The 13,907-nt window shown below is 37.2% G+C and overlaps 1 protein-coding gene across 1 annotated transcript in view; it reads left to right on the top strand.

The window, feature by feature from the left end:
• The window catches only part of LOC144971468 (pleckstrin homology domain-containing family B member 2-like), a 42,920-nt gene that overhangs the window by 6,898 nt on the left and 22,115 nt on the right, over positions 1-13,907 (top strand). Inside the window, exon 4 of the mRNA XM_078912412.1 lies at positions 456-565. Within this exon, the coding sequence (XP_078768538.1) occupies positions 456-565 (110 nt within the window). The remainder of the gene's footprint in view (positions 1-455; positions 566-13,907) is intronic.

The following is a 13,907-nucleotide window of genomic DNA, read 5'->3' as shown; positions in this document are numbered from 1 at the left end:
ATTCCACGGGCAAACGGAAATTTTACACCCCCTGCTGGACGGAGGAGTGGGGAAAAGCTGTACAAGGAGTACCAGCCGACCCAGTCCCAGGACGTAGCCGATAGACTACGTCAGTCTCTGGCAGGAGGAAGGAAGCAACGGTGGCAGGAGACAATGGAAAGTCTCGGCATACATTATGTCCTCCTTTAAACCCACTTTGAAGACAGAGTACTTGCTCTCAGTTTTCTGTGAGTGATTTTATTGAATGATATATATATGATCGAATGTGTATATATGTATATAAACGCTTCTAAGCACTTTTTGTGGAAAGGGGTGCTAAAGAAATTATTATTATTATTATTCTTATTATTATTATTATTATTATTATTATTATTATTATTATTATTATTATTATTATTATTATTATTATTATTATTATTATTATTATTATTATTATTATTATTTATCGTCAACAGTGTCAGCATGTTTTGCCTCCCAGCGAGTCTTCAAGTGCTTGCATTTTTGAGCTTCTTTTTGTTGGGAATAAACGTTTGACCCTGTGCGCGCCTGGAGAACTAGAGGCTCAGTGAGTTGTTTGATTCGAAAATCTTCTTATTTGTCCTTTAAATTGTTACGTGTAAATTATAGTGGATGTCACAAATTTTGATTTGGTGATCGTTTTTGCTGCTGCTGATGCCGCTGCTGCTGCTGCTGCTGCTGCTGATGATGATGATGATGATGATGATGATGATGATGATGAAGAGAGAAAAAAAGTTTGAAAACAAAAACAAAGGGATATTTTGTTGTTTTTCACATCCAACAAACGCCTTTCTTAAAACGTGTCTGTACATTTTCTGATGAAACTTATTAATTAAGCAAATCAAGTGGCTACGACAACCTCTGTTCAAAATAGATCCACACCTTATGCGAACTTTTTAAAAAAATTGATTCTATAGGGAATGAGATTGGCGGAAGAGTAGTGTCCCTTGATTGGACGTCACCCATAGTCTGTGACGTCACCGGCGGAAAAGTTATTGGAGAGAGAGCGTCATGTTGGTTGTGCGCATGACGTCTGCGTGCGCACAACCAACATGACGCTCCCTCTCTAATAACTTTTCCGCCGGTGACGTCACAGACTATGGGTGACGTCCAATCAAGGGACGCTACTCTTCCGCTAACCTCATTCCCTATAGTCAGATAAAAGGAAGAGGATGAGGCGAGTGAACGAATCACACACATCTTGAAACTTTTGCAGTTGGAAGACCTTAGTAGTATATAGTGAGCTGAATGACTAGAACCAGATTTAAAAGATGGATGTGGAGGATTGGTGTGATCGTTTTTTTACCTGCTAATCGATATTTTTAGATCTATTATGTATTGATTTTAGTTTGATTATGTATTTATAACGACTCTTGTTATTATTTGTTATTGAATGTTTATTCAATTCCCATTTTGAGTTCGATTATATATCGAATGGTCAAATGCTTTATAATACGTCCGTTTTGTACACCTGAGTCTAATGACTCATAGTTATTGATTAAATATACAATTATCTTATTGGCTATTAGATTGTATTTGACCTAGTTTTCTGATACTAATGCTTATTGAAATCATTTGATTGGTTCTTTCAAACCTACAAGTTCAAATATCTAGTATCCGATTGGTTGTCATCATCTCTTATACCAATGTTTAGTTCTCATTCCGTTTGATTGATACTTTAGACGTTTTTTTTTCTTCTTCTTATTTGTTAACTGTTAATACGCATTGTTTGTTTTGATCAGTAAGATGAGCGCGTGTGTTTATTGAGTGTTCGATTTGTCATCGATTATGTATCGAATGGTTAATTGCGTAATAATAGGGCTATACAGCTGATTGAATGGCTAAAAGGATCCTATCCCGGTGTTATTAGGTTCCGACTGGTTCACCCGCGCCGCAGCGCCGCAGCGCAAATTGAGGTCACGCAGTACAGTCCAAGGACTATAACGCTGAGCCGCGTTGTTCTTTTCAATTGGTTTCTTGCTCCTGAGTCTAATAACTTATTAATTTAATCAATTAAAAGTCCATTGATTCCCTCAAAGGTCAAAGGGCAAATAGCTCAGGCGTCAGCCGCACAGCAGCGCGGCAAAAAAAAATAGGTCAAGGTCATTCAGAGCAGCCGGTAGTCTAAATCATTTTGATTGGTTCTTTCAAATTCTCCAATCATGATTGGATATCATATTGTCATAGTTTCGTCCGTTTGATTGGTTCTTTGAAATATATTTTTTGTCGGGACAGTGTCATCGTAAAATGAGTGGTCTTGTGAAAGCATTAATTCTCAATGTAGAACCAGATGAAATGTTCTATTGTGTTAAAACCGTGATAGATCAATGTTTTCATCTTTGTCATCAATCACTCTTTCAACAACCAGTATTGAATAACCCATTGGGTTTTTGCTCGGTGATTGATACATTGTTTCAGCAGCATATCAACTGGTATAGGGTAGTGATTCTAATTGCTTACGCTAGAAGAGTAGCTTTACGTCATCCAGACAGGGAAAATTTTCTCAGATCGTTAGTCTTCATCTTGAGAAAAAACTTAATCATTGGCTCGAATCACACGATGGTTGGTTAGCGATGCCTCGTCAGATTATACCAGAAAGGTATTGGATAATGCGTCTCATGTGTGTTTTACTTCGTGTACTTTTGTCTTGACTGATACTGAAATGGAACTTTTTGTGAAAGATTTGCTTCTCGATCAACAGATAGATGATCGTTATCAGAAAGCAATTGCAGGATATGATAAGTATATTCACGAACATTTATCGACCTGTCCGTTGATAGAAACCAGAGAACAATTGTATATCGTCGCAGACGAATTATTCTCTCAGATCAGCTGGGGTAGAATCATTGTTTTTTTATGTTACATTAAGCGTGTACTCCGTATTCACCCGGATAGAGAAAACTTTGCTTTATTTGTGGGTTCATATGTGGACAAAAAACTCAGCAGCTGGATTAAGACAAACGGTGGGTGGCCATCTATGATACAGGAGATTTCGCCCGTCAATCGTTGGACGAATCGAGTACTTTTCCCCATGATGTTTTACTTTGTGATTTGGTGTGTAATCGAACAACTCAATTATCTTTTGAGTTAATGATCATATTGATGATTCGAATCATTTTTTATGTTTTGAATAAAAGAAGCGATATCTTTTCATCTTGTATTGTTTACTCTTTTATAATTATATTACCCAACAATTTGTTACAGTTTCGAAGGATTCTTTTTTGATGCTAATTTTTCTTTGAAATTTAATGTGAACATTTCGAAACTGAAACAAAAGTAGTTCCCCATATAATAAAATTAAAATCTTCTTTTACAAAAAAAAACCCATAACAGACACAGAAAAATAAAAAAGACATAAAACCATGTGTTGGTGAATAAAATTCATTTTGTTTTATTTTTTTTCACAACATCGAAAGCAATGTACTTTCACACACCAGTTACACCTTATACAATAATGATCTAAGGTCATTCACACATTCACATAATATAAGCTTTTAAATCATCATTATAATTTTCTATAAATATTAATAAAAAACAAAAAGCAAAAACAACAAAACTTGACCAAATGAGATTACGATCTAAATAGAAATGTAATAATAATAATAATAATAATATAATAATAATAATAATAATAATAATAATAATAATAATAATAATAATAATAATAATAATAATAATAATATAATAATAATAATGATAGAATTATAAAAATATGATAAAACAAAAGATCATAGAAACAAACGAAAGAAAAAAAAAACAAATAAAAAAAAAAAAACAATATAAACAACACTTTCATACACCATACACATCTTATAAAATGATCATTCACACACTCAATCATTAAACATTTTTGTTTATAAATGATTAATGGATAGCAATGTTACATATATATCATAAACATCATTTTCATCATCGTCATAATCATCATCAACAACAAAATATTTGTAATTAAACAATTTAAAGCAAGTCTTAATTTCATAAGCGATCAATCAATCAAAAGCAAACGGTTAATGCTTATCAATTGTATTATAATCATCATAATCATCATCATTATCATCATCATCATCATCATCATCATCATCATCATCATTTCTTCATTTTAAAAATCATATATTAAGGTATAAAGTAAATAGAATTATGTCTTGTTTCGTGTACACGAAATGAATTTTATCATAAGGAATCTTATTTATTTTTATTTTATTTTAAACAACAAACATTCCAATTAAGATTACCCAACCAAGGTGCCTCGGGATAAATGAGTAACAGCTCTTGCCACTTTTAAATCGTTCATACGAAAATGATAGGGATTAAAAATAGATAAAAGTTTTGACAAACTTTCACCTTTACTTTTCTTCAACACGAAATATATAACGTACAAACCACATGTGGAACTGGTTATACCCTGAATAATACGCGGGTTGTGTTTACAGCTTCGACTATTGTTTTCCACAAATCTTTGAATTGTCGGATACGCAGAAGGCGGGAACCCGAAACTATCCATATATTCTGCCTTTCCCATCACGTTAAAATACACAGATACCCAATGTTTTCCGGGACCGGAACTCGACTCTGTGGTAATAATGTACGCAGCGGGTTGACGAGAATTCGGGTTGTTCGGAAGTCTATCTTTAGGATAAACACCTCGAAAAATTCGTCTCGCCCTAACGTGTCCGTTTAACATCGTTTCGATTTCTACGTTGTTCATGATGAAAAGTCAGTGATCACCTGACGAGTGCGATCAATTTCTATTACACTATCTAATTCGCTGTAACAGAACACAATGATTGGATCAGCTAGTGGGGTCGAGAATTTAAGTTCTAGTCTAAGCGACTCGCTTTTTACCAGTTCAAACTGGTTCCCGTCTAATAGCGATGGTGACAGATCAAAACCAAAAAGACTACAACCCTGAGAGTAAGCATAATAATCTATTCCATTTCCGGCATCGTTGTTAACCAGTCCAGCTGCTAGCATAAGACTGTGATAAGCTCTGACATATTGTTTACTACTGAAATTCGGAGTTAGTGCTTTGGACGGTATCTGTTTTCCGTTCAAGTACAGGGCTAGATAGGACAGATCAAAGTGCTGGAAATTAAAAGGATTCTTTTTGTAATTTCCATTAAAGCTAGTGCTTTCGATTAGACCCAGTACGATCTTAGTCGGGGTTTGCGATAAAAACAAATTATCTTGCACTGCACTTAAATTTCCTTTTGGAATAGAAAAGGTTTTATGGACAACGCGTTTCATGGGGTATTTACAATTGCCGATGTGAAGTGCTTTCTCGTGTGACAGGGCCACGGCTGGGTTTAATTTAATCTTCCTAACATACAACGAGGCGTGTGTAATTACACTCTTAAACCCCTCAGCATCGGTCATGAGATGGAAAGCATCTTTAGACGGGATAAGCCTCAACTTTACATCAACTCCATTAATTAGATACCGTTCTTGATGCATGAAATCTAAATGTAGTTTTCCCATCATATCCACTTCTTTACTCTCTTTCACCAGCTCTTTCCGTGCATCGAAGCCAGCATTTGTACTATCCGTTATTTCTAGTTTACCCGGGGTGTCCTCGTGAAAAAATTCCATTGTCAGGTGACTCCCTTTCGCACCTTGATCATAATTCAACATTGTTTCTACAAAACTCCTAAAAGGATAAACGTTCTCACTTGACGTCACCAGAACATCGTTCAAAGTCATATCCACTTGTGAAAACAAGGCATGAAACCAGGTGTTAACAGGGGCAACATTGCTATCGGCGTCTAAATTAGTTCCATCCGCCTTTATTACTTTAACGCGTACGTGCATAAATGTGTTATGCAAATCCAAGTAGTCTGACGTCCCCCCGCTGATCGAAAATTCGATCGGACCTCCACTCGACAAAGTAGAGATCGGATGGTATTCCACAAACAAACCATCCTGAACAGCAGTCTGGGTGACGGGTAATGAGAACAGATCGAGTCCGCTGTGTACACTCTCTGCGGAATAGGGATGTAACAAAGCCATGATAATCAACCAAAAATGTCTTGAGCTACGTTCTTCCTACGTCTCTTCCTGGTCTTTTGTCGTGTCTGAGTAGGTCGTCGTCGTTTTATACGCCGAGTCACACGTCCGGGTGGCGGCGGCGGCGGCGGCGATGAAGTTGAAGTCAAACCACCCACGGCTCTGTTGAGTAATCTTTTCCCACTCTCCCCCGCGCGTCGTTTTAAAGCTGTTTTAACATTCTGACCGGAAATGACGTCAGATGCTATTTGGGCACCGGTTTTTGCACCTTCTTTTAATAATGTTTTAGCGCCCCATTTCAAGATGGGAAATAGAGATCTTGCAATACCACCAAAGAACTCCCAAGCCCTCGACCTCTTTGATGTCTTCCACCAACAAACACGGGTAGACCACGTCCTGCTTGAGTACAGTAATAATCATCGTAACCTTTTTGATTGGATTTGAACACGATCCCTTTTGTCATGACGACTGTTTACGAATCAAATCTCTTCTTTCGAAAATGAAGTATCACGATAGACTTCCCTGAAGCAAATGTCAAAGGTTCGCCTTTGTCGTTGGTTAAAAGGATTTCAACCGTGTCAAAATTAAATAGTCTGAGAGGAACATAGTTAGGTTTCTCAAAAATATGATGAACTATGTCTTTGCTTCTATTTCCGCTCGGTACGCATCTCAAAAGAGGTACGACGCTATCCCCAACTATTCTAGGTTGAACGAGGTTGCAATATACGTATACTGCTTCGAATCCGACGTTTAGATGTAATGGCCTTTCACTCGACACAGACGTTGGACCGTATAAATAATGATTTGGAATATTCAAGAGATTGCTCAATGTCGAACTCAAGTGCAAAAAAGTTCCTTCCTTATATAGCCTTATCATTACTCTGCGAGTTGCACGGTCGTAATAAAATTTGATGAAACCCTCGTGCTTCTTTTTTATTTTCCTTCTTATATGAGTCATCATCGTTTTAACCAGTTCATCCGGTGACTCGTATAAACCCGATGGGATGAGTACGGTATCTTGTTCGCTGTCGTTAGTAACTCTAAACTCGAAAAATGCTTCATTCTCAAGGATGTTGTTATACGTGTTACTGAATAATATTTCTGATAAACCGACTTCGTATTCTGTCGATAAATCTAACACTCTGGGTAGTTTTGTAAAATAATGCCCTGGAGAATTATTCGGAAAATAGCTCATGCTGCTATTAGAAGGTAAGACTAAATAAGACATGATTAAACTCGTTTATTCAGTGTTGGATTTGGAAGAACGTAACCGAGACAACTACTTAGAAGCGCTACCCATAGTCTGTCTGTTTCTCCGTCACGCGTCAAGTTATATAATGATACAGACACAACAATCGACACAATCATCATCTGACACAAGAACACGATCTCCCCTCTAGGGACTCGTTTCCCAAACATAGACCAATAAGATGAATTTCTGTTGGAATTATTACTTTCACTTTCGGATCCTTCCATTTGAAAATTAAAAAAAAACAAAACAAAACAAAAACAAAACAAAAACAAAAAAAACAGGAAAAAAAAAAAACAAGACAACAACAAGGATGATAATTAATTGTAAACACGAAGATAAGACTTTGGTATCCAAGAGTTAAATGATGAATCGTAACCGACCCACTTCACCAAAAGTTCTTGTCCGCTTTTACGCTTATCCAAGACGGTCTCAATTCTGTAGATTTCTTTTGCACCAACTTTTTGCAGTTCTTGTTTATAGAAGCTTCCGCGCACGCATTCGTTCTGATCGTCTGTAATTTGGTAGGTTCTAGGTGTTGTTGAAATGGATTTTGTCACTGTAAATAACTCTTCGGTCCAAGAGGGTAGGTAGCCCTTTTTAAACAGTCGCCTACTTTTACTTATTCTCACACGATCGCCGATCAAAAGTTTTGCACTAGTTTTCTTTTTAGGTCGATCATCCAAATACAATGTGTTCCATACGTCCCCTTGATTTTTCTCTGTTACGTCAACAGGGCGTAACTTGATACTCCTATGATAAGAATGATTATAACTTTTCACTACTTTGGGTAATAACGTCTTTGAATCGAGGAGAGTTCTGACGAGTAAACACACGCCACAGTTTTTCTTTGAGAGTCCTATTGAATCGTTCAACTACCGCACTTTAATATCCTCGTTCTCAGTAGTAAAGAAATCAATCCCATTCCGCTTCAGAAATTGCTGAAAGCTTTTATTGACAAATTCGGAGCCTTTGTCGGTTTGGAGCCGGATTGTTCTTCGACCAGACTCTAAAATAGTCCTGAAAGCATCTTTTAACGTTTCTCCCGTTTTGTCTTTTATAGGAACAGCCCACGCAAACTTGCTGAAGACATCGATACACGTCAAAATGTATCTGTACCCGTCATTGTACGATTTCAATAGTTGAACATCAATGAGATCAGCCTGCCATTGATGGTCTATTCTACCTACAATAATCCGTCGACGCGGAAATTTGTAACGAACGGGTTTATGAAGGGTGTATGCGTCTTGATGAGAAAGCCAAGAGCTGACGACAGTTTTTTTAAGTTTCGTAGCAGTCTTTAACGGTTTAATACCGCCATAAGATCCCGGTTGATTAGGATTGTAATAGCGAGCGCGTAGTGTTTTATCTCCTTTCATTTGAATGAGACCCAGGCAGATGTTCTCTCCGGTTTAACCGTTTCTAAATTCCTCGACGGACGTTGTCTAATATACGCCCACCTGTCAGCATGACCGATGAGATCACGTGGGACGTTGGATTCCTGCAGAGCACGAGCAAAATATTCCCATCCTTCAGGGTTGACAGACTTTCTTTTGCGGAGTGCGTCATTGACTAGATCAAGAACGTTTGAATTTGGGATGATATTACCTCGATATTTAATCTCCCCTCTCGGGTTCCATTCAAGCTCTGTGTGTCTTTTGAGATAATCCAATAATCTCTCCGCTGTCTTTCTCAACGAAATAGGTACGCTCTCAATAATATCTTTTGTTAAAGTGTCGTGTTCTGTTGGGTCATGTGTTCTTATTGATTGAGGATTGGTCTTAGTTACCATCTGATGTGATCGTTCATCTTTCCGCTTTAAGAATTTCCACAGCACTTGTTGATACAACTCTGCTTTTTCGATTGAGTTCATATCTTTTCGCGTTAGAATATCTTTCATCTGCTGATCAAGATCCCAAAGCTTTTCTGTGGACGGTTCGGTTATCGGTGATTCTCTTCGGGTGTGGATTGAGTCCAAGAGACGTTGGTCCACCAATACCATTTTCTTGGCATGCTCCATCTCATAAACCACCCGCTAGTATTCCACCTAAAGTAGCCAAGACAGGTTGAAGAAGGGCACCTAATAGACCACCTTTTTGTAAAAGCTTCTTTTGTCGAGATGGTGAAGAGCCTTTTTTTGATAAAAGTCTTAAACTTCTCTTGTGTCTGATCAAACGCTTCTTTTGTACTGGACTGAGCGGAAGATTACCGCGTAATATATTCAGTGCACATTCGCATAACGTATTGATTAGATCCGGTGACGCTCCATTTAAAACTGCTTTTGCTACTCTGGGTTTAGCCTCTCCAAGAAGTTTCAACATTGAAACGTTACGTTTTACACGCGCAGACATTACTTTTGGATATAAACAACTTGTTTTTCAGGAGAAAAAACGTCTGTTCTTACACGAAGATGGTCAGGTGTATCCTGTCGAAGATCGATCACCAAATAACCGTGAGGTACGTCTGTTGCGTCCTTAAATGCGTCTAGTAAAAAATTTGTCTTCCCGGGATACAGTTGTTTTGCCAGCTGAACGATCTGCGAACGGTCACGTGGATTTTTAAAAATTACGAGATAATGAGCATTCAAGCTGATAGTGCGATGTTCTTTATTTTTTGAGAAAAGATTTTGTACAAGATAAAACACTGAAATGTTATTGTGATGCGATTTTTTTGTAAATAGTTTAGTTACGCTGTCATCAGTTTCGGCCATTAAGTCATCGAGTATCACAAGACGGTGTTGGGTTCCATCCCAAAAGGAAGATTTTGGTATCCCTTCTATAAAAGTTATCCCTTGTAACGCTTCAAAAGTTCTCTGCCACTCTCCATAACACCATATAATTTCTTCAGGTTGCGGGCTCATCATCTGATTTAAATGCTCAATAAATTTTGTGACCCATACAGTTTTACCACTCCCAGAAGGACCGGCGATGAGACATGTAAAAGGATGTTTGAAACGCGGGTCCATGGTTGTTACACCAGAAGAGGCTCTGTACTGATTCCGTCTGAACAAACCTTTCTCTTTATATAAAAGTAGGATAGACTAGCTCTCTGTTGTGTGTATGTGTATACGTCCGAGTCTAGTACACGAAAACCCTTATTTTCTCCCACACCACTCTTTTGCGTTTGCAAAACCTTGAGGTACTTTTCTTTTGTGAGTTCATTCAATCGCTTTGATAAACCCTTACAGCTCGTTTTAGACTTCCCTTCTCCGAAACAAATATAGGTCTTCGAACAAAGAGCCACACCCCCGTCTCCTTCAAATTCTAGCTTGAAGAGACCCGGTGTCCGTCTGTCATATTTTTGCTGTACGCGACAACAAGGATATGGTGAAAAGTTGCTTTGTTTTTCAACTAGCTCTCGAATGTGTTCAGGACAAGCAATACTCGGAAACCACGTATGATACTGTTTGTAAAATTTATCAATCAAGTTCGGTTTTAAGAGGCTTTGAATATTACAGTCGGAAAATGCAACGTATAAGCTATCGGTATCCATTTCAAAAAGTTGATAATCTGCCCTTGGAATAAATCTGTCTATGAAATTGTATTGAAACTGTAGCATTCTAAGTTTTGCGTACGAGTACACAAATGATCCAATTTGAATGGGGAGCGTCCAAAGAACGGTACGTTTTGCGGATTCTATTTCATGTAAAGTCGATGTCAACGGAGTCATTTTTCTGAATTAAGGGCTATTAATGGTTTTTGATACAACATTTTCATCTTCGGCGTATAAAACTGTCGTGTGTTTATCAAGCGCCTCGAGAGTCTTACCATAAGCCCAGTTACCCATTAATTTCATGGTTTCGGCTAAGATGCTATTTTCAGGATTACGATCGCCTTCACGTCTAGCGTCTGAAACCTTTTGCACAAAATTTGAAAAGCATGCACTTGGCATATATTCAATCACTTCTTGAATATCATCTACAATAAGACCGTGATTGAGATACTATTTGAGCAACGGTGTGGTCAGCAATATGCTTTCGGCATGGTAACTACTAATCAGAGTTCGTCGAGGTTGTCTTAATAGGTTATTTTTCACGGCGTATTGACACATGGTTTCACCTATATCTTCTCTTGCAACGAGGGTATTTTTAAAGATGGGTGGCATGTCTGCGTAATAAGAATAAAGGTCTTTCGGGACCCTGATAGTACACTGAACAAAACCGAAAATTTTGTCTCTATCAACCGCGGACAGTATCGATTCTTTTGTGATGCGGGTCCCTTTCTTAAAACAGTTATTATTAAGCGGGCGTAATTTCCGTAAAAAGGCAGATATTCTAGGGTCTTTTTTCATTTTTTTTCCATTCGCATTCATAGATTTCTATCAGAGTAATTCCCAAAATATCTCTAATATACGCATTCTTCTGCGCTGTTTTTTGTTTTCTTTGTTCAAATGTTTCATTACATATCATGGTCATTTCCTGAATACAGGAATGAGAATGATAGAAGCAACCTTGAAATTCGTAAGCAATTTGATTCGTCTCATCATACCCATCGACCTTGACCTGTTTTTCATGACCTAGATTTTTTCCCTTCCGTTGAATTTATGACGAATAGGCACCCTTTGTATATGACTCATCCATTCGAGCCATTCGAACGCTGCCTGTCCAAACTTGTCTGTTTTCTCAGATTTAAACTCATTACTTTTACGTCGTCGGACAAATAAACCACTAGGCATATCTTGCTGAAGGCAGTATAAGTACAAGGAATTAGCGTCATAACCTTTTAAAGATTGCACGGGTTTATCTCCCCTGATCAATGTACTACCTTTTTCTACAAAACGTGTGAAAATAATCGACGGTCCACCAACGATGTTGGACTTTAAAAGCTGATGAAGATGTTTATGCTTTTCGTTGAATAATGAAAAGATTACATTTCTAGGAATGGTCTTAAACAGGTATCTTAACGTAACCCCTGGGATCGATATCGCTTGTTTGAAAATGTCTAAACCTAGCTCTTGATAGAATTGCGTCATGCGTTCAATAGCCGTTAACATTGGTCCTACGTCACGAATATTGTAGAAAACTAAAAAGTCTTTCATTGTACTCATTCCCTGTTCCTCCCATACTTTCTCACAGTAAGCGTAGTCTTCTTGAGAGATGGTGCAATTTTTTAACGAGCTGAAAAATGCTGATATAGGTGGGAGTGACGTTTCCTTTAATTTTTCTAGACTGTCAAAGTACTCATAAGGAAAAAAAGATTTCTGTTCGGTTACATTATAGGCTTGAAGAAAATTTGAGTAACTGAATCCGGGGGCCAGATAATTACAAACGTCTAAAAATTTTAGCTTATCGTTCGAAATGCAAAGAAAACTGTTGTTTTTCTTACTACTTTGAAATCTTCTGTTTTCATTAGTTTCTTCACAAGGTAAGTTTTAAGAACGTTTAAATCATACATTTTAGAATTGAAACCTATTACAACCATTTGATGTAGATATTTATCTAAAACAGCTTTCAATTTCTGATTATCACCTATTGCTCGTATGTGTTTTTGAATGTTGTTTCACTGAGAATAGTGAAAGCGTGAATGCTAATTTCTTCTAAGTAGTCTACCATACGATTTACTAACTTTTGAGGATCACCTTCGGATATGTAACATACGGGTTGTTCATAACCTGGAACATTTGAAGCGATTGCTATAGACATGGGTAAGTGTCTGGCGTGATACACTGTTCGGTTTGCTTGAGCTTTCGGTTCGGGTAAGTTATCTTTATTAAAATAAGACTCGATATCGAATGTACACCTAAAAGGATACACGTAATCGGGATCAATAGAAATTCCAGCATCTGCTAATTTCTCTAAATCTGTTGGAAGAAGTTGAAAAATTCCACCCGGGTACCTAGATTTAGTTGCATCCCCTTTACAGTCTTTCTCATGTCGTAACAAATTCGAATGTTTTGTCCAGAGTTTACTACAGTGAGAACAACCAAATATCTTAATAGCCCTTTCGAGGTCCCTAATATAACAAAAATGATTATTGACAAGTAAAACGTACATCGTATTAGAAAAAGAGTTTGCACTTCTCCTAAAGACTACATATCGGTTGGGAACATGATCCGTATCATACTTGTAAACAATGACATTTATTTCAAATAACTTCTCAATTTTGTCTAGTTCTCCTATACTTATACCCGGATATGTTGTTGGAAATGTTGATGTATACAAGCTAAACAAGGAGAGAGTGTAGTCGTCTAAGTCATTTACCCGTTTTCCTCGAGCCAAAGATAAGCATCTGAAGAAGCATAAATTATCGCTGAAAAAATCATTGGTCCTGTTATAATTGTACTGTAGAGTATATATGTATTTGTTATTTTTAACAGAATCGGGAATGTTAACATTACAACAACCAATAGGAAACTCTTTCATCTTATTGATATAAAACGTGGTCGATAAAATAGCCTGAGCCCTGAAACGACTATCTGGTCTATGCTGACGGGCAAATTCCAAATGATCATTATTACAAAAATTTTCAATAAATTCCTCAAAATCTTTCCAATTACTAATAAGTCTGGGAATTTCTAATGCTCGTTATTATTAATAGACGCGTGGAAAAAACGATATTCCGAATTTTCTTGATTTTGCAAAAGAAAAGAATGACTAAAATTGATTTTGAATCTAACGCTTTGCCTGTTGAAAATTTCCTTT

Source organism: Berghia stephanieae, chromosome 4 (genome assembly GCF_034508935.2).
Source record: "Berghia stephanieae isolate SIO BIC M18660-M18661 chromosome 4, UCSD_Bste_1.3, whole genome shotgun sequence".
NCBI lineage: Eukaryota > Metazoa > Mollusca > Gastropoda > Nudibranchia > Aeolidiidae > Berghia > Berghia stephanieae.
Note: the sequence above shows the minus strand (reverse complement) of the source record. Positions and strands in the feature narration are given on the sequence as shown.